Here is a 25,527-nt window from a genome sequence, read left to right as displayed (position 1 = left end):
CAATCCCCATACTTGGATGAAGAAAGGAAGGTAGAAACTTGGAAGAAAAAGTCTTTACCTATCCATTCAATTCAGACAGTGTGTTTTGCACTTTTATATACCTTCCTATGTATCCAACTTTGGTTAAAATTAAGAGGGAACAAATTGGCAAGGAATATAGTTTGGATAATGAGCAAAACTTTTTCTGATATATGAACACAGAATATCTTTCTATTAGGGTTATCTTTAATTTATCTTAACAGTGTTATGTAGTTTCCTTTTGTTAAAGTTGGTAGGTGTTTTTCTTGATGCTGTTGTTAATGAAATTATTTTTGCAATTTGATGTATAGAATATATGATGGATTTTTTAATATTGGTTTTATATCCTACAACCTCACTAAACGTGTTTATTGGTTCTAATTTTTTCACGTGCATTCTTTAGCGTTTTCTGCAGACCAAATCAAGTCATCTTTAAATTGAGATAGTATTAGTTCTTCCGATCCAGTCTGTATGTTTTTTATTTCTTTTTCTGGTCAGAATGCCCTGGCTAGAACTTCTACCACAATGCTGAATAGAAGTAGCAAGAGTGAACACTTTCCCATGTTCTTGGTCTTAGGGGGAAAGCATTCAGTCTTTCGCCACATTGTTGATGGTGTGTGTGTGTGTATGTTTTTGTAGAAGATCTTTTTTTTTTTTGAGTCGGAGTCTGGATCCATTGCCCATCCTGGAGTGCAGTGGCACAATATTGGCTCACTGCAATCTCTGGCTCCTGGGTTCAAGCGATCCTCCTGCCTCAGCCTCCCGAATAGCTGGGATTACAGGCGTGCGCCACTATGCTGGGCTAAGTTTTGTATTTTTATTAGAGACAGGGTCTCACCACATTGGTCAGGCTGGTCTCGAACTCTTGACCTTAGGCAGTCCATCCACCTGGGCTTCCCAAAGTGCTGGGATTGCAGGCGTGAACCAGCGCACCCAGCCTGTAGATCGTCTTTATCAGATTGAGGGAGTTTCCTTCTAATCTCTGCTTGTTGTGTTTTTAGCATGAAAGTATTTTACTGTTTAGAGAATATGTTGTTTTTTTGTCTTATGTTAATATGATAACTATCGTATATATATATTTTCTTTCTTTTCTTTTTTTCCCCTCCATGATGTACGGAACCAACTATCATGTATATTAAACAAACATTACATTCCTGGGATAAGTTGCACATGGCCATGATGTTAAGTCTTTTTATATGTTGCTGAATTTGGTTTGCTAGTACTGTTTTGAGGATTTTTAATGTCTGTATTGAAGAGATATTGATGATACCGTGCTTAAGAAATTAAGTAAATAATTTTAAGTAAGCAAACATATGCAGTAAGAATTAAACAACACAATGTGCAGAATGTACTTAGCACAGTGCCCAGCTCCTACCAAGCATCAGCTCATGGGAATTGCCTTTTTTTGGCAGATGGTCATTTCCCGTCATGACTCAGAGCATAGGATGTTGAGTTAAACAGGCCTGGGTTTGAGTCCTGGCTTTCTCCACCTTCTTATTAGCCATGTAACCTTGGGCATATTATATCTGGATGCCTTAAGATTTTTCATTTTTAAGACCAAAGTGATAATAGTCCTTCCCTCAGGGCTATCAGGAGGATTTAATATGACTATGCAAAACCAAACTCTATTAATTGTTACTTTTCTTCCTACTTTTAAACATATTGACTGCAGTGGCATTATGAGGATGAAAAATTGAAAACAATTCAACTATCAATAAATAGATGGTTGATTAAATACCGTATATGCCCACAGTGTAACAATAAGTAGTCTTTAAAATTGACCAGATGAATATTGTTATAGAAAAACAGTAAGTATTGGTGGTGTGCAAAAAAGTTTTTATACATATCTGTGTAGAATTCATGTTTATGAATGCATTAAAGTCTAGAAATGCATATAGCAAATATTAGTTGAATTTGGGGAGCTGATTGCTTATAGTGGAACTATGGCTTTTAATTTTAAAATAGGCGTATGTTTTATTGGGAAAGAAGGCTATACATTTCTAGCAGAAAAATTAGGAAGCTTAAAAAATATTTGAGGTTTTAATTGCCTTTGTTGCTTTGTCCTCATTTTCATAGCCTCATTTGAATTTATTATCTAATTAAACCATATGCATATTAAAAGAAGTAACAAAAGCTTCTAAAAAAGATATATGAGAAAAGATTTCTATCCATTCACAAATTTCGCCTTTCTTTATGTGGACTACCAGAATTAACTTTTTTTGAATGCCTACTGGGTGTTGGCCCAGACTCTGTTCTAGATACAAAGTAGTCCCTACTCCAGAGACAGAGAGATGGAACAGCTCTGCAGCCAGCTAATTTCAGGAGGCAGTGGAGTAAATGGTACACGCATGTTCGGAGCCGGTCAGGATCTCAGGCTAGCAGTAGACTAGTGTTTTCAAGAATGTATAGGGAGGTGTCTGGCAGACAGGACAAGAATTATAGATAGCAGAAACACCCTTTGCAAAAGGTTTGGAGCTGTGCAAGTTCAAGAAGAAAGACATTTTGGGATATTTATGAAAAGCAGCCAGCCTTTGGGCTCATTATCCTGTCTCTGTGCAGCTTCCTCTTGAGAGTGCTAATTATAGTCTAGTTAGTAGGCTGCCACATTTCTTACTCCCTTGAAGGAGAATCTCAATTAGCAGGGAGTGGGTGAATCTGAAAGCCTGTCAGGATATCAGCTTCTTCAAAGTGACCCTACTGCAGTGAAGCAGAGAGCTAGTTGTCTTTTCTTTAGAAAATGAGGCATTATCTCTCCCCGTTGGGCTTCTCTCTGTCAAAGCCTGCCTCAGGAGAAGAGAAGGAAAAGCTTTGTTGTTTAGGTTCTGGCTTTCCTGGCAAATGGGCAGTGAGCAGGTATTTCTTGGTTTCTGTGATGTTTTGTTGATCCTCATAGATGAGTGTTTAAATTTTCCAAGTGAAGAGTATGGCCCAAAGCTTCTAATTCTAAGTTCTAGACACTAGACTTTAATTCATGTTTGTCTTTAGACTGATATCTCTGCCACCCCCATAGCCAAACCTGTAGCCACAGTGGTATATTCCTTCTCTTCTGGCATATTCCTTCTGATGCAGCCTGGTTAAAGTTCAGTTTTGGAGCAGCTGGGCTCTGCTGGAGCTTTCTTAGGGTCTTCAGTGGAGGCTGCTGAAGGGACTGGTTCTGACCTCCTAGTGCTGGTCCTGGCTATCCACCAGCCTCTCTCCAGCATCTGAACCTCAGTGGTAGACCAGCTTCTGGAAGTCTGCTGGTTTGCTTTTAAGGCCATGGATGAATGTGTTTGTAATCTGGCTTTTTGATTTTTATTTTTCCAAGGATTTTTTCTCTGTGCTGTGTTAAAAAGTATCTCTTTTGTTTTAATAGCACTTTGTGGCATGCTGTTTTGCTGCTGTTTTTCCCTTTACTATGTCTACTTACTTGGATTGCCAAGGGAGGGGTGATTCAGAGTTGGATGAAAATTATAGTATCACTCTAGAAATTTCGTGAGTCATTTTTAAGTGGTTTATCCTGATGCTGTAAAAGGTAGAATGGAGCTCAGGTGATTTTTAAAGGATCAAAGGAGGTGATGCTTGCTGGGAACTGAAGGCTCCCATCTGCTTACTTCAGATTTCTACCTGAGACTGGCAGATTAGAGAAGTGGCCCTCCCATGGCAGTCTTTGCAGTGGTAGCTGAAGATACAATTAATTATTTCTTTGGGCTTAGGGAGAACTTTGCCTTAAGATGATTTTGTGTGTAACATATGCTGTTGTATTGTGTGAAAATGTTAAAAGTGATGTCATGGCACAAGCCTGCATAGTTAAAAATACTGATTTTCACACGTTTCTGCTTTAGTCAAAGCTCTAGAAAAAGAGGTTAGATACTACCAGATGTCTTCTTAGCAGAAAAGCCTAAAGAAAATGGGAATCTAAATGGCTAGTAGAGTTCAGTATGGATTCATTTAGCTGAGAAACACTGTAATGCTAGAACCTGGGATGTGAGACTCTTCATCCTGGACTGTAACCATGGTCCAGTTGCAAATACAGCTTATTTGCCCAGTTAAAGAATGGCTCATTTTACATAATATAATTTCACAGTTAACTGAAACTAGGTAACTTTCTGATGACCTAGCTTCCTTTTAATCTTAATTTCTGATGTCCAAAAAGCTAGGAAACATAGACCAAACTTATTTTATTTTATTTTATTTTGAGATGGAGTCTCGTGCTGTCTCCCAGGCTGGAGTGCAGTGGCGCAATCTCAGCTCACTGCAATCTCTGCCTCCTGGGTTCAAGTGATTCTCCTGCCTCAGCCTCCCAAGTAGCTGGCATTACAGGCACATGCCACCACGCCCAGCTAATTTTTGTATTTTAGAGAGACAGGGTTTCACCATGTCAGTCAGTCTGGTCTTGAACTCCTAACCTCATGATCCACCCACCTCGGCCTCCCAAAGTGCTGGGATTACAGGCATGAGCCGCTGCGCCCGGCCACTAAACTTATTTTTAAACGGTATATTAAGTTTTCAAATAATTGGCTCAGTTGGTTTTTATTCTACAAAAACCTTTGCAGGTGTTTCAGTTCAGAGCATTGTGTCCAGTTGTTAATCTAGAAAACAAATATACTTTCTGTCCTGTGTTTTCCTGAATTTCCAGTCAAGATGGGAAATGTGAATTACTTTTTAAACAGTGCACAGATCATTGAAACTTGAATCTTAAGTTGTTGTGTGTATAGATGTGATCTGATCCCTGTACTGTCACCGTATTCTAAGCATTTTGGGTTTAGGGGTTTTTCTGTGCATGTGTCTGCTTGTTGTAGTTTCTATTTGGCTATCAGGCCTCCAGCTCACTTATTAACATCACTTTGCTTAATTCTCGTGTCCTCCTCCTTACTATCCCTATAATCAGTTGCTTCTAATCTGCTTAGGAAATCAATAAGTAAGCTTGTTAGATTTGCTTCCAAAGAGTAAGTAAGAAGACAAGTAGGACTCCTAAAGTTCAGTTTAAAAAGCCCTACACTGGCTGCCTCAGTACACCCTTTCGTCCTTTGCTTCTTTCCTTCTTTGGGTGGCATTTCATACAGGTGTTGGTGATGAAGGGCGTGCCTTCTCAGTGTGGTTGGATACGTGATACATTATTGAGTGACATCTTCAGGTGATTTGGACAAGTTATAATTAACTTTGAAAAATATATGCTCTTTGAGGACGGAAATGGAAGCACTTCCATTTTCTTCATGTCCTCCCTGTACCTTATTTCCCATATAGTTTTGTGTGTGTCATCTAGTACAGCAACATAATATCCTAATTACGGTTCCTCTGGCCTCCAGGCTATTGGCCCATTACATGAGAATATAAAAAGAATGAAAGCTAAATATAGTTTGCTTTAAACAGTCAGTCATCTTTTATAGAAATGATAATGTGAAGGAAATAAAACAGAATGAATAATAAATATGAGGAGAAAGTCTTATATTTATCCAATATTTACTCTATCTACTACTGTTTATTTCTTTATGTAAATCCCTGTTTCCAACTGGTATCATTTGCCTTTTGCCTGAAGATCTTCCCGTTAACATTTTTTGAAGTGCAGCTCTGCTGATGACAGTTTTTGTTTGAATATGTTTTTCTTTTGCCTTTATTCTTAAAAGATGTTTTCACTGGATATAGAGTTCTAGGTTACTTCTAGGTTAATACTGTTTTCGAGCTGTCGTTTCCGTTGTGTTGTGACTTTCAGGGTTTCTGATAAAGGCTGCTGCTACTTTTGTGTTTGTTCCTGTGTGTACTGTGTCTCTTCCTCTGGCTGCCCTTGTCTGGCTTTAAGCAGTTTGATTATGGTGTGCTTTTCTATGTGTGGGTCTTGTTTGGCGCGTGCAGCTGCTTGAATCTGTAGGTTTATAGTTTCTATCAAATTTGGAAATGTTTTGGCCATCATTTCTTAATCTTTTTCTGTCCTTCCTCTTCTTCCCCTCGTCCTGTGGGCCTGCAGTGTTTTGTGTGTTGAACTAACTGCTTGATATTTATCCTTCATGTCTCTGAGATTCTATTCCTTTTATTTATTTTTTCAGCCTATTTTGTTTCTTTGCTTATTTTGGATAAGTTCTATTGCTGTTTTTAAGTTCTCTGATTTTTATCTTTACTTCTGCAATGTCTGGTCTGCATTTAATCTCAATTAATGAAATTTTCATTTCAGATATTATGTGTTTCTTAAAATCTGTTTCATTGGGTTCTTTAAAAAAATCTTCCTTTTTTTTCTTATATTGTCTCTGTATTTTAACAGTGAACAGAATTATAATAGAAGTTGTAATATTCTTCTGTCATTTATCAGAAGTTTGCTGTTTTCTGATTTTTTTTTTTTTTTGCCCCTTCTGATAATGGGCCACATTTTTCTCCCTCTTATGTTTAGAAAAATTTTTTAAAGGCTTCTCTGTACATAGTGAAGGAATTTTTTTATTAGATGTGTATTGTGAATGTTATGTTGTTAAGTGTCTGTATCTTGTTATTTTTTAAGAATATCATGCTTTGTTCTGGTAAAACAGTTAAGTTACTTGAAGGTCTGTCTGATGCCCTGGAGGCCTGCTTTTAAGCTCTGATAGGGCAAATTTAGTTTAATTTTCACTCCAGAGTATTTTAATCTCACTAAGATCTGACCTCTCTGGGGTCTCCATTGAATGCCTTGGGTGGGTCACCAAGAATATTCTACTTTGGCTGGTTGGAGCTTTCCTACTTGGGTAAAAAGAATTGTTCATTTCACACCTTCTTGGTTGTTTTTTGCCTTACTTTGTGGAAGTTCTCTCACACATGTGAGGCCTAGAACTTAGCACATTTCTGTAGCCCTCTTCTGTGTAGCTTCCTTTTTGCTAAGCTCCGTCCTATAATTGCTAGTACCCTCAACCTCTCTGAACTCTGTTCTTTACTGCCTGCAGTGTTTAATCTGCAGGGCTACTAAGTTTGAGTTCCCCTTCCCTGTACTTGGTGACTTGGAAATTATTAACACCTCCAGGCAGAAAGTTGGGGTGATTGTCATCAGCTTATCCTGTTTGTTTTTTTTACTTTCAGGGAGAAACAAACCCATATTCTTACGTAAATTAGCTAAACAGCCAGGTTCTGCACTGCCTGTTGTCTGGTGTCTGCAAGTAGTTCTTTTATATATTCTCTCAGGTTTTCTAGCTAGTTATTGCAAGAGGTTAAGTCTGGTCCATGCCTAGTCTATCACTGATGCAAGCAAAAATTTCAGGAATTCCATTGAAATTGATTCATTGAAAATAATTCTTGGCAAATGAATACTGTTCTAAATGACATGCCTTCATATGTTAGAAGACTGAACTAAACATAATTTACATGGATTTTTGAGTGAAGCATGGTGTCTTCATATTTCCCATTTATTTTTTACCTTTCCCACAGACCGGAACTGTCCCACTCAGCAGAATAAAGATTATGACTGAAGGAAGTAAAATAGTGACAGCAATTCAGATGCTCTTGGAGCTCCCCCAGAGGACAGATAGGCTGAGTCAGATCTGTCCTTGTCACTACTAATGCTGGCAGTACTTAGTGGGTGACTTCTTTGGGTTGTTCTTATCCTTTACATTAGACTTAAATTTTACTTTTGGGAAAGCCATTATGAACCACCTTCTGAATCCATGGGAAGTCTATGCTAATTAAGAACACTGTGCATCTGAATCAGTGAAAAATGAATGTGTGGAATGTAAGAACCATTTTGAAACAGCATGGCATAACAAGATAATCTGGGGGATTTAAAGACATAGTGAAAGCAGCTAATTTGCATAAGGATATGGATTTGTGAAGATGTCTTTCTCTCCTCCTCCCCCTACCCTCTGTTGAATAAACTAAGCCATGTAATTTGGAGTGTGCGTTGTTGGTGAGTTTTAGGGAGCATTGGGGTCCTGTGTAGACACACTTGCCTGTTGATAATTTAGGTTAAGAAGCAACTAGATCAAGGAAAACAGGATTCTCTTTGTATCTATTTTTGGGATAGCAATGATTTATTTCAAAATTACTGGTAAAGAACTAATGCCTCTCTCTCAGAAATCATGAAAATTGCCAGCTATAGATTTTTTTGTTTGTTTTATTTAAATTACTCTTAAGTTCTTTATTTAGCCTCCTGAATGACTCACTCTTGTACTTGATACATAAACTTTAATTTTGCATCATTAAAATGTTGTTATAAATATGTTGATTTTTAAGAATCCAAAGATGTTTCTTTTTTCTTGAGACAGGGTCTTGCTCTGTCACTGAGGCTGGAATGTAGCAGCATGACCCTGGCTCATTGCAGCTTCAAGCTCCTGGGCTCAAGTGAGGCTCTGCCTCAGCCTTCTGAGTATCTGCGACTAGAGGCACACACCACCATATCTGACATTTTCTTTTTTTTTTAATTTTTAAGAGACAGGACCTTGTTATATTGCCCAGGCTGGTCTTGAACTCCTGACCTCAAGCAGTCTTCCCATTTTGGCCTCCCAAAGTAGCAGGATTAGAGCTGTGTCTTTTTAAAATTTTCAATGCAACTTGAAGGGTACTGATTAGATCCACTGCTGTTTAGAAAATTTAAAAGTTAATCAGCTTATGACAAAACATTCATCTTCACTAAAAAAGAAATACAACATAGAAGATGAAGTCTTTTTCTCACCTGTCAGATTGATTAAAGTTTAAAAATGGTAATATTAAATAAATGTTGGCAAGGATGAGTACTTCTTTGAACTTCTAAGAGAAGTGTACATTTATATGACCTCTCTGATAATTTTGTCTCTATACATCAAGCACTTTTATACTGTTTGACCCACTATTGTTGCTTCTAGGTTTTTAATTCCTAAAAACTATTGGAAATTCAAACAAAAAACAATGTAGGAAGGTGTTTGCAATCCCGCATTTATAATGCTGAGGAATTAAAAACATTCTAACAATAAGAGTGTTTCACCTCTACCATTTTCCAATTACAAAATATCATACAATTATTAAAATGGTGGTTATGAAAAAGATTTCACCACAGAGGAAAAATTTACATGTTTGAAGTGAGCACTATTCCAATATGATACATACTCCTCTCATCTCACTATTGTTTTAAAATACACCCAAGTGACCAAGTTCAGTGGTTCATGCATGTAATCCCAGCACTTTGGGAAGCCAAGGTGGGAGGACTGAGTGACAGCAAGACTGTATCTCCAAAAAACAAAAAAACCCCAAAACATACATGGTCAGAAATGTTTCAGAATGTGAAAATAACTATTTCTTGGTGGTGGTTTTATGAGATACTGTTGTCTTCTTTATATTTGTTCTATTTTTCAAAATTTGAGTGGGAAAGCTTTCTGGGTGTGCAAAAGCAAGTATGATCTTTGTCGCTTCATTCAGAGCTTAACCTAAGGCTTTCCAGACCCTAGAGGGGCACCTCAGATTCCCAAAGAGTATGCAAAATCATTCTATCTCAAAAACTAGTTGTTTCATAATTGGATGAAAAAGTATTATTTTTGAATTTGTTTCTCTGCTTACTGTTTAGATAAAAATTTTGATGATGAAGATTCTGTGGATGGTAACAGACCTTCCTCCGCTAGTTCTACGTCATCCAAGGCTCTACCAAGTTCTCGGAGAAACGTCGGAATGGGAACCACCCGCCGGCTTGGTTCATCCACCCTTGGATCCAAGTCTTCAGGTTAGTCAAACCCTGTGTGGGGTCAGCTATCCCCCCTTTTAAAACCAGAGGTGCGAGTACTTGTCTATGGTGGCCCTCAGAAGTGATACAGTCCCCATATGCAGTAGGTTTCTGCTTGTTATTTAATCGAATTAGCATTGTGATACTGATGCTGATAAGCTGGTGAGTTGTAAATGTGAGCTACTGTGTTGACTTTTGCCACATTCTGGTAAGGTGGAGCCTGTCAGAGAAGGAAGCCAGCACAGAAGAAAGCATAGCTCAGAGATAAGAGCAAGAGCAGGCACCCTCATGGCATTATTTAGTTATCTGGATCCAATACTGCCTGAAACCATAATTTCTATTTAACAAGACAGAGACTAATCCAGAAGTTACACTGTATCTCTCCTGACTTTAAAATATGTCTGTGGACTGGCCCCTGGGTATTGGGGTGTGTGTGCATGCTCTGCATGCAGGGTCGGGCTTTGGGCGGTAGAGACCAGCCACCTCTGCTCCAGTTCCTGGTGAGCCATTGTGAGGTGGCAGCTGTTGGTGTGTCTGTTGGATGTCGGCCTGAGGTGGGGCTGGGCCAGTGGGAGGTAGTTCTGTGGGAGTGGAAGGCCTATATTTCTCTACCTGGACTGCAGGCGCCTCATGCAGGGAGGGTAGAGCTCAAGACCTCAAAGACAATCTGTGGAAAGCTGGTTAGCAGCAGTCCCACAGAAGAGTGACCAGACTTTTAAAAGAAAACCAAATGGAAAACAGCAACAACAAAAAAACCCATTCAGAGGACCACAATCTCAAAGATCAAAGGTAGGCCCACAAAGATGAGAAAGAATCAACACAAAAGTGCTGAAAACTCAAAAAGCCAGAGTGCCTCTTTTCCTTCAGATGACCACAACCCCTCTCCATCAAGGGCTCAGAACTAGGCTGAGACAGAGATGGCTGAAATGACAGAAGTAGACATCAGAATGTGGATAATAATGAGCTTCACTGAGCTAAAGGAACATAGGGTTGAGGTTAGGATTAGGGTATTCTTATAGGGAGAGAGGAAGTCAAACTATCTTTATTTGCAGATGACATGATCCTGTATGTAGAAAACCCTATTGTCTCAGCCCAAAAGCTTCTTAAGCTGATAAACAACTTCAGCAAAGCCTCATGATACAAAATCAGTATGCAAATATTACTAGCATTCCTATACATCAACATCAGGCAAGCAGAGAGCCAAATCATGAATGAATTCCTAATCACAATGGCAACTGTGATTGGGAATTCATTCATGATGTGGAATACAGCTAAAGGGAAATGAAGGACTTCCTCAAGGAGCACTACAAACCACTGATCAAAGAAATCAGAAATGATACAAACAAATGGAGAAACAGTCCATGTCCATGGATAGGAAGAATTAATATGAAAATGACCATACTGCCCAAAGAAATTTACAGATTCAATGCTATTTCCAGTAAACTGACATTGACATTCTTCACAGAATTAGAAGAAAAACTATCTTAAAATTCATATGGAACCAAGTAAGAGCTCGTATAGCCAAGACAATCCTAAGCACAAAGAACAAAGCTGGAGGCATCTCACTATTTAGCTTTATATTACAAGCCTACCTTAACCAAATCAGGGTGATACTGGTACAAGAACAGACACATAGACCAATGCAATAGAATAGAGAAGCCAGAAATAAAGACCCCACACCTGCAACCATCTGATCTTCGACAAACCTGGTAAAAACAAACAATGAGGAAAGACTTCCCTGTTTAATAAGTGGTGCTGGGAGAACTGGGTAGCCATATGCAGAAAATTGAAACCGGACCACTTCCTTACACACTATACAAAAACCAACACAAGATGCATAAAAGGCTTAAATGTAAAACTCAAAGCTATAAAACCCTAGAAGAAAATCTAGGCAGTACCATTCAGGACATAGGCATGGGCAAAGATTTCATGACGAAAATGCCAAAAGCAATTGCAACAAAAGCAAAAATTGAGAAATGGATCAATTAAACTAAAGAGCTCTGCACAGCCAAAGAAACTGTCATCAGAGTGGACACGCAACCTACAGAATGGGAGAACATTTTTGCAATCTGTCCATCTGACAAAGGCCTAGCATCCAGAATCTACAAGGAACTTAAATTTACAAGAAAAAAAAAACCATTAAAAAGTGGGCAAAGAACATGAGCAGACACTTACAAAAAGAAGGTGTACATGTAACCAACAAACATATGAAAGAAAGCTCAACACCATTGATCATTAGAGAAATGCAAATCAAAACCACAATGAGATACCATCTCACACCAGTCCTCTTACTAAAAAGTCAGAAAAACAACATGCTGGTGAGTTTGTGGAGAAAAAGGAACAGTTTTACACTATTGGTGGGAGTCCAAATTAGTTCAACCATTGTGGAAGACAGTGTGGCAATTCCTCAGAGACCTAGAGGCTGAAATGCCATTTGACCAAGCAATCCCATTACTGGGTATATACCCAAAGGAATATAAATCATTCTGTTATAAAGATACATGCATGTATATGTTCGTCACAACACTATTCACAATAGCAAAGACATGGAATCAACCTAAATGCCCATCAATGATAGACTGGATTAAAAAAAAATGTGGTACATATATACTGTGGAATACTATGCATTTATAAAAAGATCATGTCCTTTGCCAGGGACATGGATGGAGGTGGAAGCCATTATCCTCAGCAAACTAACACAGGAACAGAAAACCATATACTGCATGTTCTCACTTGTAAGTGAGAGCTGGATGATGAGAACACATGGATACATGGGCAGGAAAAACACACACTGGCACTGTTGCAGGGTTTGGGGTAGGGGGATGGGGAATGTCAGGAACAATAGCTAATGGATGTTGGGCTTAATACCTAGGTGATGGGATGATCTGTAAACCAACATGGCACACGTTTACCTGTGTAACAAACTTGCACATCCTGCGCATGTACCCTGAACTTAAAAGTTGGAAATGAAAATAAGTAAGATAAAATAAAATATATTTTGTTCTTACAGTAACATGGTTCCTTGGGAGACCAGTATGGATGTTGCATTAAATAAATTTTAGGAGATTTCTCTCATAAATTCTTCCTTTCACCCCTAATGTAAACAGTTTAACTAGTTGTTATATACAACTCTCATTTTCTCTCAAATTTTACATTTACATGCAAATTTCTTCTGAAATTTACCTCTGAAAAATTGTGTAGCTGCTGCTCTTAAAACCATTTTCACTGATAGCTGTGAGCTTTTGAGCTGCTGCTGGTGGTGGAAGAGTGGTGGGTGGGGAATCCCATGAGCCAAAAAAGATGAAGCTGAATGGGCTAAGTAAAAGCTGTACTCATGATTAGCATTAAAATGCTGTCTCCTACCTCCTTGAGAAGTTTGGAAATAAGGTTTAAAAAAAAAAAAATCCTGTCTCCTGATGGCCTCTCCTGAATTCTGAACTGGCCCTAGAATATTGGTATCTTGACCAGACCAGTGTGGCACCACTCTGCCTCCTGACCCCAGCATCTGTTTGTTATAGAGGAGCTGCAGGGATGTTAATTGTGATTATTTCTAGTTCTTTCTAATAATTTTTTTTGGTGCATTTTAAAACTTTTTTTGTTACTGAGTTTAAATTCATATAACATAAAATTAGCCATTTTAAAGGGAATGTTTTCAGTGTTTCATCTACCTTGTAGCATATAGCAATACTTTGTTCCTTTTAATGCCTGAACAATCTTTCTAATCTTTTTTCTTGATCTATTGTTAGGTAGTTATCAGTTGCATCAACAAGGCTTAGAAAATTGCTGTATGATAAGACTGGTGCTTTCCCTCCAATCCTGCATCCATATCCCTTCCAGAAGTCCTTGCTGTGTAGATTATGCACATATCAGCCCTGTCTTCCCATGTTGTTTACTGCCATAGTTGTGAATTTCCTGGTTAGCTCCTCCTCATCAGATACCTTAGGCTTAGAGACTGCTGTTGGCCTTTGAGTACTCTGGTATGTGTGGGTACATGGTGTAGGGCCTTACGCAAAGGAGGCGTCCAGGGTCTATCTGCTCAGTGGGGTGCATTTTTTATGCGAAAACAGACACAGAGCACCACATCACAGTGAGTGACTATCATCCTTTATAGTGGTTAGCTTTTCCATAGTGTGAGTGATCTTCAGCAAGAGTGATGACACACATTTACTGCTACCTGGGATTGCCTTTAAAGCCCCTTTCTCTCTGGACAGCCCTTCAGGACCCGGAATACCATATACATGTCTGGTAAGAAGGTCTTAGAAAAGCAGCCATGTTAAATCATTAATGGGGGTTATGAAGATGGCTGTAGACACAAATTTTTAAAATGTGAAAAAATAATCTGATAACGCACCACTTGATTTTCTTGCATAAAGGGGAGCTCATATTAGCAAAAAGAAATACTTTCTTTAAATACTTTTAAGTATACAAAGTATCTTAGGATAACTTTGTAGGAGAAATTTATAACTGATTCTTAAGTGAAAAAAATGACAGTTTTGAGTTCAAGGAAATAGAAATGTTTTCAAACTAATATAAAGTTAAATAAAACTGTTAAATTACTTAGGACTTGTTTGAATATTCACAGATGTGTTATGTTGGATTATTGTTATTATTGTTACTCTGCTGTAATAACAGTTTTTTTCCCTGAAGAAATAAATTTTCTGCTTGATCCATTTATTAGGAATTTTTCAAAAGACTTGTGTATTACTACAATATCTAAATCCTTTAACACTCATACTCTACCTGCCTAAACAGGTAGTCTGAGTGACCTTAAGCTAATGTATATAGCATTGTAGAATTACTGTATTTCATCTTGATATGAAGTCAGTAATGTTTGTCAATTTCATGACCCTCCAAAGTTGTAGGAAACCTTTTCTTAAAAGTTCTAAATCTTCCAAAATCTAATTCTGATTTTGTATGTTTAGACTTCTTCAGTGTATGTGTTATATACATTGTTTCATATTGTTTACAGTTTTTAAATTCTTTTTTTATAGCTGCAAAAGAAGGAGCTGGTGCTGTTGATGAAGAGGATTTTATTAAAGCATTTGATGATGTACCTGTAGTACAGGTCAGTGAGGATATTTGAGTGTGATTATAAACAAGGGTAGATTTATTCTTCAAATTTTATTTCTCAAGTATGCCTCTGTAATGTTCTTTACTAGGTCAGGTAATTTTATCTATTAACACTACAGGAGATCTGAGGTGCAGACTAGAAAATGTTGGAGCAAAAGTCAGGCACAAGATGATCTTTCAGTAAGAACAGGAAAGACATTGGTTGCTCTGTTATTAAGTTTATGGATCAGGTCACATAAAAGAAAAAGAAATAGATGATGCTAAATTAGAGAATGAAAATGCATATTTATTTAGAGATTTTTCTTAGAAAAATTCATAAATTTGAAAGATTTGGGTGTCTGAAAAGTTGCAGAGAATGGTTTTTTAAGAGCTAAGTTTATACCTTCTTTGATGCTTCACTTTAAGTACCTAACAGATGAAACAAAGATTATTTATAAAAATTGGGATACAGCCATAAGTTTTTGACTGCTTTGTGCCTTAGTATTGTCTGTTGCTGATTGAGACTAATACTTTTCCTCAGCCTACACTGACTGTGCTCTGGATTCCTGTGGCACTTACTGTCTGTTATGTACAACTCTCTTTGCCACCTTGGTTGCCATGTGTGTAAAAAGCATATAACAAGAATGTCAGTGGCCTAGGTAACATGGTGAAACCTCATCTCTACAAAAAGTACAAAAATTACCCGTGGTGACATGCACCTATTAGAGGTCAAGCTACTGGTGAGAGTGAGGTGGGAGGTGCCCTTGAACTTGGGAGGTGGAGTTTATTGTAAGCTGAGATTGTACCACAGCATTCCATCCTGGGCAACAGACCCAGTCTCTTAAAAAAAGAATCTTGGGTTCAGGTTTATCCTTAAGTACTTGACCTGACCTTCCCAGCATACATCAAGGTTGATTATACCCTACATCATACCTGTTTTCTAAGTAAGATGTGGAATAAATGAGGAAGAAGATTTGAAAGTGTCTAAAATTATAGGAATAGTGTCATGTTATAAATAATACTAAGAGTAATAAATGACTTATGCATCACTGACTGTTTCCCAATAGGCTTTTCTGTTTTGTACATGAAATCATCTGTGAAGTTGATAGTAAAGCTGTGTTTGAGGCAGGGTTTTTCACATATGGAAACAAATCTTGTGGATACACATTTACAGTGAGAAAGATCCTCATTATAAGATAAAACTTTTCAGATACTTTCTCATAGGTATTTCTTAAAAATGAAATAATTTTTTTTACTATACGTAATGCTCTTGACTTCATGCAATTAAGAAATAATCTGTTCTACATGTTTTTATATTGATTGTAAATTAATTTTGCTTACAGATTTATTCCAGCCGAGACCTTGAGGAATCCATAAACAAAATTAGGGAAATATTATCTGATGACAAGCATGATTGGGAGCAGAGAGTAAATGCTGTAAGCCGTTGACTTCATGTGATTACATTTTCATAAGATTTATTTAAATATCTCAAATACTTTGTTATAAAATCGGGATAGCTCTAATGAATTTTAAATAGTATACATTTTAAATACAAATTATCATATTTATACTTCAGCTTTTTAGTAGAGTATCTCCTTAAACACACCAACTTACACTTTTATGAATCACCTAGTCTTTAACAAAGACCTAACTGTGGAATGTATAGTGACAGCCTCCATTCTCACATTAGTAGAGATTTTATTCTGTGATTGTTTGCCTTTAAAGTGGCCTTTTCATGGCACTTTTAGTGTGTGTCCCCAGTATTCTTTTCTTTCTTCATATCACTTGCTAGAAAGTTGTGTCTCTTTTATTTTTAAAAGTAGATTAATAGAAAGTGGGCTGGGGATTAAAGTGAGGATGTGTCTTATCTGAGAAAGCTATTTTCTGTTGGTTGGCTGGCAAGAAGAGAGGTGATACAATTCGTATTGTATTTAAAATTCAGACCGGACACTTAATAGTACAGTGAAGGGTAATAAATAAATCATTCTATAAGAATGCTTCTTCCTTTCATTATTAAATAAATGGCAGTAGAAGTGGGGTGTGGAGGGAGGTAAGCTTGGGAGGGGCTTTTCAGAAGCCAAAAGTTTTTAGTTATTTATCATTAGTGTCGTAGGATCTATAAATACTTCAAGATATTTCAAATGTAAAAAATCCATTTTTTTGCAGAAATTACAGTATATGTATCACAAATACTCCAGTTAAAAATTACTTAATCTTATTTGTGATATGTAGATTTGTTTATTGTATTAGCTAATATTTAACTGCGGAATCCTCTTGGGAAAACTTTCTAATCAGTTGAATTTTAACTGTTTAGAGTTGATAAAAGTTAATCTCTTTTATGTTTGATGGGTTCTATTGTTTTGTTTATTCTGTGATTTTTTTTTCTTTTGTTTTGTATATTCTGTATTAGAATTGTTTTTAGTTTCTCTGAATTTTCTCTATCCCATTAGCTAAAAAAGATTAGATCTTTACTTTTGGCTGGTGCTGCTGAGTATGATAACTTCTTTCAACATTTGCGTCTTTTGGATGGAGCCTTTAAACTCTCTGCTAAGGATCTGCGGTCTCAGGTAGTGCGGGAGGCTTGTATCACGTTGGGGTAAGGACTGCAATGCTCCATATTCTCACCATAAAGTATTATCACCATAGAGCTTCAGAGATGTCTCCTTAAACATGTGAGCTGGGTCTCTTTCATGTAACTTCTAACTAGTCTCCAAGACCCATTCCAGTTAACACTTCTTTCAGTACTTTTACAATATTTTTTGCTCAATTATGTGAAATGTGACAGATTTTAAATTTTATTTTATTCAGTGACGTAGCTCTGAAGCCTTTATTTCAAACTTTGAAGCAGTTGTTAATATGGAAAAATGAAATGCTTTAAAATTCTGTTTCTCTGATTTTTCATTGAGTTTTGCTGACAGGCAATAGCATGGTTATGAGAATGTTTGTTCCTAGCAGAGTACTGTAGTTATAAAGTTAAAAGCATTTACTGCAATATAATTTTTCCTAGCTATACATGTACTAGTGATGAAAGCTAATAAAACTTTGTGTTGGGATGTATGTCAAAATATCAAAGAAGCAGCAGTAAGAGGAGGCATTGCAGCTATTTAAAGTTTTGGCTGCAGTTCAGATTTCGAAGCCTGAATATGTTATGTTAAGATAAAAGACAAGAGAAAAAAAGCAGCCAGGGACACTTTTTCCTATTTGTGTTTTATTAATATATGATCAGTGTGTTTGTTTGTTTGCTATGCTAAGATTAGTTGGGGCAGGTGAGTTGGGATGTGCCTGGAGTCCCAGCTACTTGGAAAGCTGAAGTGGGAGGATTGCTTGAGCCCAGGAGGTCAAGTTCGACATGGACAGCATAGTGAGATCCTGCTTCTAGAAAACAAACAAAAACCTTCACAAAGACTAGTTGGAAAAAAAAATTTTTTTAAGTAAAAATGAAACGTTTAGGCTAAGAACTGTTTGCCAGGTTCTCAACATGCACATTGGAAATTTTAGACCCTTGTCCTTTATTCCCGGATAACTTTAAATGAAGGCTCTAGATGTTAAGTGGTTTATATGCTTCATTGTTTCTAAGAAAAATAACTACAGTCCACTGTCCATTTTGTGTTTTAGGCATCTGTCATCAGTTCTGGGGAATAAGTTTGACCATGGAGCCGAAGCCATTATGCCAACTATATTTAATTTAATTCCAAACAGTGCCAAAATTATGGCCACGTCTGGTGTTGTAGCTGTTAGGTTAATTATTCGGGTAAGTATGTTATAGGCCATACATGAAATAAGCAAGTGGTAAATACTGATGGTTGATAAATATTAGAGGCATTTTTGTTAGCATAATTATATTGAGTAATTAAATGTATTAGTATAATTATATTGGAATTTTGTTTATATGTCTTTTCTCTCTACTTAATTGTAGCATATGAGCTTTTTATAATTCATAATGTGAATTATGGATGTGCTATAAAGTTAATGAGGTATTGTTAACTCACTATTCATTTAAAATATTTGAACATCCAGTGTCTCCTTCTGAGTTTTTGTATCCTTGTTACTCAGATATTACTCTTAGTGTTACCTCCTTAATCCTAGTCCTTCCATTTTAGCTATCTGTGCTTGTGGTTTTGCTGTTCACCCAAAAGTTTAATTAATCGCATATAAGCACAGAAACAAAATGTTTTCTTTGGTTAGGTTTTTCCAGGCACTTATTTAAATTTAAATAATTATCCAAGTAATTTATACACCAGTTTTTAACAAAATCTACTAGTTCACAAAGGCTTAAAATGGTTTTTCACATTACCTCCCTACCAATTTCAAGTTGTTTTTACCTAGGCTTGATGATGTTGTCCTAAATCTATCCAGAATATTCTTGATTATTTTGGTTATTTATTTTGTATTATTTTTAGTTCTTACTGTTCTTACTTGTACTGCCTACTTAAACTGTTAAACCCAAGGTCATTATTGGACATTCCATTGAAACAGTATCAAAATATATTTGTCTGATGCTTTCTTTTAAACCCACTTAGCTCTCTACAGCTCAGATAATTTAGACCTCATACTAATGATTGTTTTAGGCTTATCTTCATGTCATTATGTTGCCTGTTCTTAATTCTGGAAATTTTCTGTTTTTCCCCCCACTCCCAACTCTGGAATTTTTCTAATGGCTTTTGACAATATTCAGTAAATTAATTTTTCCTTTTTAAAATCATTGACATTCTAATCTGATGTGTATGTGCAATATAAGTAGGTTAGTAAGGAAGTGATTCTCTTAGCTGTGTTTTGTTTTTGTATTTGCAAGTGTTCACCTCTGTTTTTTGTTGTTCTTCACAGCACACACACATCCCTAGGTTAATACCTGTCATAACAAGCAACTGTACCTCTAAGTCCGTCGCAGTTAGAAGGTAAATTTTAAAGGGTTTTCTCATTGTTTTTTAATTGTTTAAAAACAAAACAAATTCCAAGTCTCCTTCCATAGATAAAATTTCATGTTTAAAATGCTTAGTTTTACTTAAAATCATTGCAATAAATGACTTCGAGTTGAAGAATCAAGATCTAACTATTTTGGGAAATTAATTTGGACAGCTTCTATTGTTTCTATATTTCTGTGTCTGTGTGAGAGAGAGTGAGTTTGGGGGGCTAGTGGCAGAAAGAGAAGGGGAGAGGACCCCCTGTACATTTTTTCCCTGAGATTCTACCCTTGCCATCGGTCTGCCCTGCCCTATTCCCTGAGTAAAGGCAGTAACTGCATGCAAGAAAAAAATTATCATAAATATCAATGTCAGTAGCTTCGTATTAACATAGGTAAGGGGAAGGTATGTGTTGTTTGCATCTTCTGTTAGCGATTTCTGGGATTCTGAATCTTCACTGTTACTTGGTTCTGCGCAGTTGTGGGAGATATACACAAAAGACACAGGCAGATACAACTAGCTAGGGGTTTGTTCCCAAGTCCCTGTCATGTTTGTCTTGGTGAGCTGCCCTAAACTACATGTGAGGAATAAGGACTTTGTTCTTTTAGCTCAGACCTGTGATTTGAGAGTTTTTTTTTTTTTTTTTTTTGAGACGGAGTTTCGCTCTTGTTACCCAGGCTGGAGTGCAATGGCACGATCTCGGCTCACCACAACCTCCGCCTCCTGGGTTCAGGCAATTCTCCTGCCTCAGCCTCCTGAGTAGCTGGGATTACAGGCACATGCCACCATGCCCAGCTAATTTTTTGTATTTTTTTTTTTTTTTTAGTAGAGACGGGGTTTCACCATGTTGACCAGGATGGTCTCGATCTCTTGACCTCGTGATCCAACGGCCTTGGCCTCCCAAAGTGCTGGGATTACAGGCTTGAGCCACCGCGCCCGGCCCCGAGAGTTTTAAGAGTCTGTTAAAATCTATGGACCCTCTTCCCAGCAAGTGGTAAATGTACAGAATAGTATTGTGTAGGTTTTCAGAGAATTCATGAATGGCACTAAAGCTTTTCTAGTAGACTGTATTGGGAGTCTTAAAGGATAATTACTGGCAGGCTTGGGCAACCTCTTGGCCCCATTCCCTTAGCTGTGTGTCTTGATCCTAGCTCTGTGAAAGAGTCCTCTCTAAGGTTTAGAGGCCAGATGACCTTTGCCAGCTGTTTGCCTTTTTTCTTGGGGTGTCATGTTGATCCTGCTAGGTTTCTGTGGGTACAGGACCCTCTTAAGCAAGAAGGAGCCCTATATTTGTCATTTAAAAATAGATTTTATTTTTATTATTTTTAACAAATTAGCCACAGACCATCTTTTTAAGAATTTTCTTTCTCTTTCTTTTTCCTTTTCTTCCTTCCTTCTTTTCTTTTCTTTTTTTTTTTTTGAGACAAGTCTCGCTCTTGTTGCCTAGGCTGGAGTGCAATGATGCGATCTCTGCTCTCTGCAACCTCTGCCTCCTAGGTTCAAGTGATTCTCTTGCCTCAGCCTCTTGAGTAACTGAGATTACAGATGCCTGCCACCACGCCTGGCTAATTTTAATTTTTTTAGTAGAGATGGGGTTTCACTATGTTGGCCAGGCTAGTCTTGAACACCTGACCTCAGGTGATCCATCCACCTTGGCCTCCCAAAGTTCTGGGATTACAGGTGTGAGCCACTTGTGGCCGGCCCCTTCTTTTCTTTCTTTCACCCAGGCTGGAGTGCAGCACACTGTAACCTCAAGCTCCTGGGCTTCGAATTAGCTAGAATTACAAGTACACACTGCCATGGCCTGCTAATTTTTTTTAACTTTTAGAGATGGGTGTCTCATTATGTTGCCCAAGGATGATTTCGAACTCCTGGGCTCAAGCAGTCCTCCCACCTTGACCTCCCAAAGCGCTGGAATTACAGATGTGAGTCACCATGCCCAAGCTTTATTTTTTTAATTGGCAAGTAAAAATTGTGAAGACTTATGGTGTACAACATGCTGTGTTGATATGTGTATACATTTTGGAATGGTTAAATCAAGCTCTTTAACATGTGCATCACCTCACATACTTATTTTTTTGCAATGAGGACACTTGGAATCTACTCTCAGCAATTTTTGAGAATGTAATATGTTGTTACTAACTGTAGTCACCATCACCATGATGTACAATCAGTCTCTTGAACTTACTCTGACATTTTGCATACATTACATCTCCCCAGTCTCCCAACCCCTAGCCTCTGGGAACCACCATTCTACTTTCTGCTTCTATGAGTCCAATTTTGTTTGCTTTAGAGGTAGTGCCTCACTCTGTCACCCAGGCTGGAGTGCAGTGACACAATCATGGCTCATTGCAGTCCTCTAACTATTGGGCTTAAGTGATCCTCCCACCTCAGTCTCCCAAGTAGTTGAGACTACAGGCATGCGCCACCACACCCAGCTAATTTTTAAATTTTTTGTAGAGATGAGATCTCACCATGTTGCCCAGGCTGACCTCAACTTCCCAAAGTGCTGGGATTGCAGGTGTGAGCCACTGCACCAAACCTGAGTTGACTTTTTTGGATTTCATACATAAGTGAGATCGTGCAGTATTTGTCTTTGTATGCCTGGCTTGTTTCACTTAACATAATATTTTCCAGGTTTATCTGTGTTGTCTTAAATGACAAAATATACTTTGTTGTTGTTAAGGCTGAATAGAATTCTGTTGTGTATATATGCTACATTATCTTTATCTATACATCTGGCTGATAGATACTTAGGTTGATTCCCTGTCTTGGCTGTTGTGAATAGATTTACAGTAATCATGAGAGTACAGATAACTCTTCAACATACTGATTTCATTTTTTGGGATATATACCTAGTAGTGGGTTTTATATCCGTCTCATTAATAACTACCTGAAAGGCAAAGAGAGAAAGGAAGAATAATACAGCTATCTGAAGTCACAAAAAAAGAAATTTATACCATCTACTGAAAAACGGTAATTCCTAACTGTATGGCTCAAGTGGGTACCTGGGAAAATGCAGTCTATCCTTGACCTAGGGTTTAGCTTCTCCTGGGGAGTGGAACAACTTCAGCTCCCCTGAGAGATGAGAATGTAAAGTCAGCAAGTCGGAGGGATGATTATGAACTTCAGAACCTGACCAGCAACAGTTGAAACATTCCTCTTCCACTTACTGTTTGACTTGTTAGATGTAAGCCTACCTCTCTGTGGGGTTGGAGAATTTACAGTCATTAGGTAAAACATTTAGTGACAGCTTAATTTGTTGCTGCTGTGGCAGTCGTTATTTTCATCTCACTATTGTTAGGTTTCCAAGAGAAATTCAGAATGTTTTTCCTTGTGTAGGGCAGAATTTCTCCAATAAGATGACACAGATCTTTGTCGTGGAACATTGTAGGATGTGTAGGGGATTCATCATCTTGGGCTGCCATTACAAAATCCTGCCGACTGGCTGGCATGAACAACAGATTTATTTCTCACAGTCTAGAGCATGGCTGTCTAACCCATGGCCTGTAGGCTGCATGCAGCCCAGGACAGCTTTGAATGCAGCCCAACACAAATTCATACAGTTTCTAAAAACATTATAAGATTTTTTTTAAAAAAAGCTCATCTACTATCATTAGTGTTAGTGTATTTTATTTGCTGCCCAAGACAATTATTCTTCTTTCACTGTGGCCCAGAGAAGCCGAAAGATTGAACCTCCCTAGCCTAGAGGCTGGAAGTTCAAAATCAGCGTTCCTCCAGGCCAGGATTCTGGTGAGGATTCTTTTCCTGGCCTGTAGACCATCACCTTCTCCTGTATCCTAACATAGGAGAGAGGGAGGGGAGAGTGGGAGAGAGGACAGAACAAGCTACCTGTTACCTCTTCTTATAAGGGCACTAATCCCATAATAAGGGCCCCGTTGTGATGCTTAATCTAAACCTTATCACCTCCCAAAGGCCCTGTCTCTAAATAACCATCACATTGAGGGTAAGGACTTCAACATATTAATTTGGTGGGGCAGGGAGACAAAATTCACTTCATAACATGGAGCAGTTCTGGCCTTTGGCACTAAATATGAGTCACTACCTACAGTCGCTGTGACAATAGAAATGCTGCCACCTCACCAGTTTCTGAACCATGCATTCAGATTATTGTTTCTGTATTTGGTCAGTGTGTATCAGTCAGAACTGTATGTCTTCATGCTGAAAGAAATAATAGGGACCATCTTGCGCGGCCCCTCCGCCCTCAGAAAAGGAGAGGGAGCTTAAGAGTGCAGTGTAACCAAAGCAGTGCACCTTCTGTTACATATTCAGCTTGTACTTAGCACGGCTTCATAAAATTGGTAACAAATGGATTATACACATTCTGACATTACCGTATGTATTGTGGAATTAGGAGTTCAGATACAGCTGTCATTAAAGCTTGCTGATGTCTTCCGAAGAAGCTTTGTAGATGAGTTAAAAATGAGCCACATTTTGAAAGAGGAGCAGGAATAAGTGCAGTAAAGAGACAAGAAAAACCCAGACTTGGAAATGCCACAGGCAAAAGGGTGAAAGGAGAATCAACGTGGTCTAGATTGGGGCAGCAGTGGGGAAGGTAGTGGTAAGAAGTGGGTAGTCGATGTCTTTTCTTTTGAAAAGGCTTGCTTCACCACTTCAGCCCCACCACTGCCAGCCCTGGGACCAAGCTGCGTGGTTCTCCTGTGAGCTGCTGGAGCCCTTGCATTCCTGGCAGTGTAGCTTGTTTCTTGTCTCTCTTGTTCTCTGGGCTGTGTCTTGGCTATTATTGGATCTCTAGCATCTAGCAAAGGGTAAATGGTTAGTAAATAATTATCTTTATTTATTTATTTTTGAGACAGGGTCTGATTTGGTTGCCTAAACTGGAATGCAGTGGTGCAGTCATAGCTCGCTGCAGTCTCAAACTCCTGGGTTCAAGCAATACACCCAGCTTCCTGAATAGCTAGGACTTTATTAGTTCTTGCCACTGTACCCAGCTATTTAAAAATTTTTTTTGTACCGACAGTCTCTTGCTTTGTTGCCTAGGTTGGTCTCGAATGCTTGGTTTCAAACGATCCTCCTGCCTTGCCCTTCCAGAGTGCTGGGATTACATGCGTGAGCCACTGATCCTAGCCTTGATTTACTGAGGGACTGTGTATGGATTATAAATTGTGAATTGGGAGAATTGTAGGAAAGAAAGTCTGGTCATTCCTTTAGATAAAGATTTTACTTCTGATTTGTGTGTTCTTGAATGGGTTCCTAGGACTATTGGGATTTACTCATACAAAAATAGAAATGCCAGACTTAGGAAAAATAACTTTTATTTATTTATTTTTGAGACAGAGTCTCTGTCGCCCAGGCTGGAGTGCAGTGGCATGATCTTGGCTCACTGTAACTTCTGCCTCCTGAGTTCAAGTGATTCTCCTGCTTCAGCCTCCTGAGTAGCTGGAATTACAGGTGCTTGCCACCACACCCAGCTAATTTTTATATTTTTAGTAGAGATGAGTTTTTGCTATGTTGGCCAGGCTGGTTTTGAACTCCTGACCTCAGGTGATCCACCTGTCTTGGCCTCCTAAAGTGTTGGGATTTTACAGGTGTGAGCCAGTGTGCCCGGCCAGAAAAAGAAAATTTTGTAGAGGTAGAACCTGAAGTGGTGATGTTACCTAAATTATTTTTGTGCACAAATCAGACCAAGAAAAATAAAAGTGAAAACCCTTAAAGAAGGATGCTGAAAGGTTGGTTGGCGGAAGGCAAAGTAGTTAGAGAAAATCCATTTTAAGCACTACCTAGGGTCTTTTTAGCATGAAAATACGCACAGCACTTAGTTTTTCAAGGTACTTTTTCCTTTCTTTGGACAAAGCATTCTCTGAAATTAATGCTAAGATCCGATTCTGTCGTGTTTGTTGATCTTCTGTGTGTGTGTACATTCTGTATTAACATATTACTTAGGATAGTATAAAAACAAAT

The 25,527-nt window shown here is 38.1% G+C and overlaps 1 protein-coding gene across 50 annotated transcripts in view; it reads left to right on the top strand.

Moving 5' to 3' along the window:
- The window catches only part of CLASP1 (cytoplasmic linker associated protein 1), a 289,654-nt gene that overhangs the window by 159,182 nt on the left and 104,945 nt on the right, over positions 1-25,527 (top strand). For all 50 annotated transcript variants that reach the window (XM_054257722.2, XM_078328019.1, XM_054257721.2 and 47 more), the window contains 6 exons: positions 9,482-9,634; positions 14,626-14,699; positions 16,027-16,119; positions 17,134-17,279; positions 18,299-18,434; positions 19,508-19,578. In XM_054257722.2, the coding sequence (XP_054113697.1) occupies positions 9,482-9,634; positions 14,626-14,699; positions 16,027-16,119; positions 17,134-17,279; positions 18,299-18,434; positions 19,508-19,578 (673 nt within the window). The remainder of the gene's footprint in view (positions 1-9,481; positions 9,635-14,625; positions 14,700-16,026; positions 16,120-17,133; positions 17,280-18,298; positions 18,435-19,507; positions 19,579-25,527) is intronic.

The sequence above is a fragment of the Callithrix jacchus genome, chromosome 6, assembly GCF_049354715.1.
Source record: "Callithrix jacchus isolate 240 chromosome 6, calJac240_pri, whole genome shotgun sequence".
Lineage (NCBI taxonomy): Eukaryota > Metazoa > Chordata > Mammalia > Primates > Cebidae > Callithrix > Callithrix jacchus.
The sequence above is the reverse complement of the archived record's forward strand: the minus strand, read 5'-3'. Positions and strand labels throughout refer to the sequence as shown.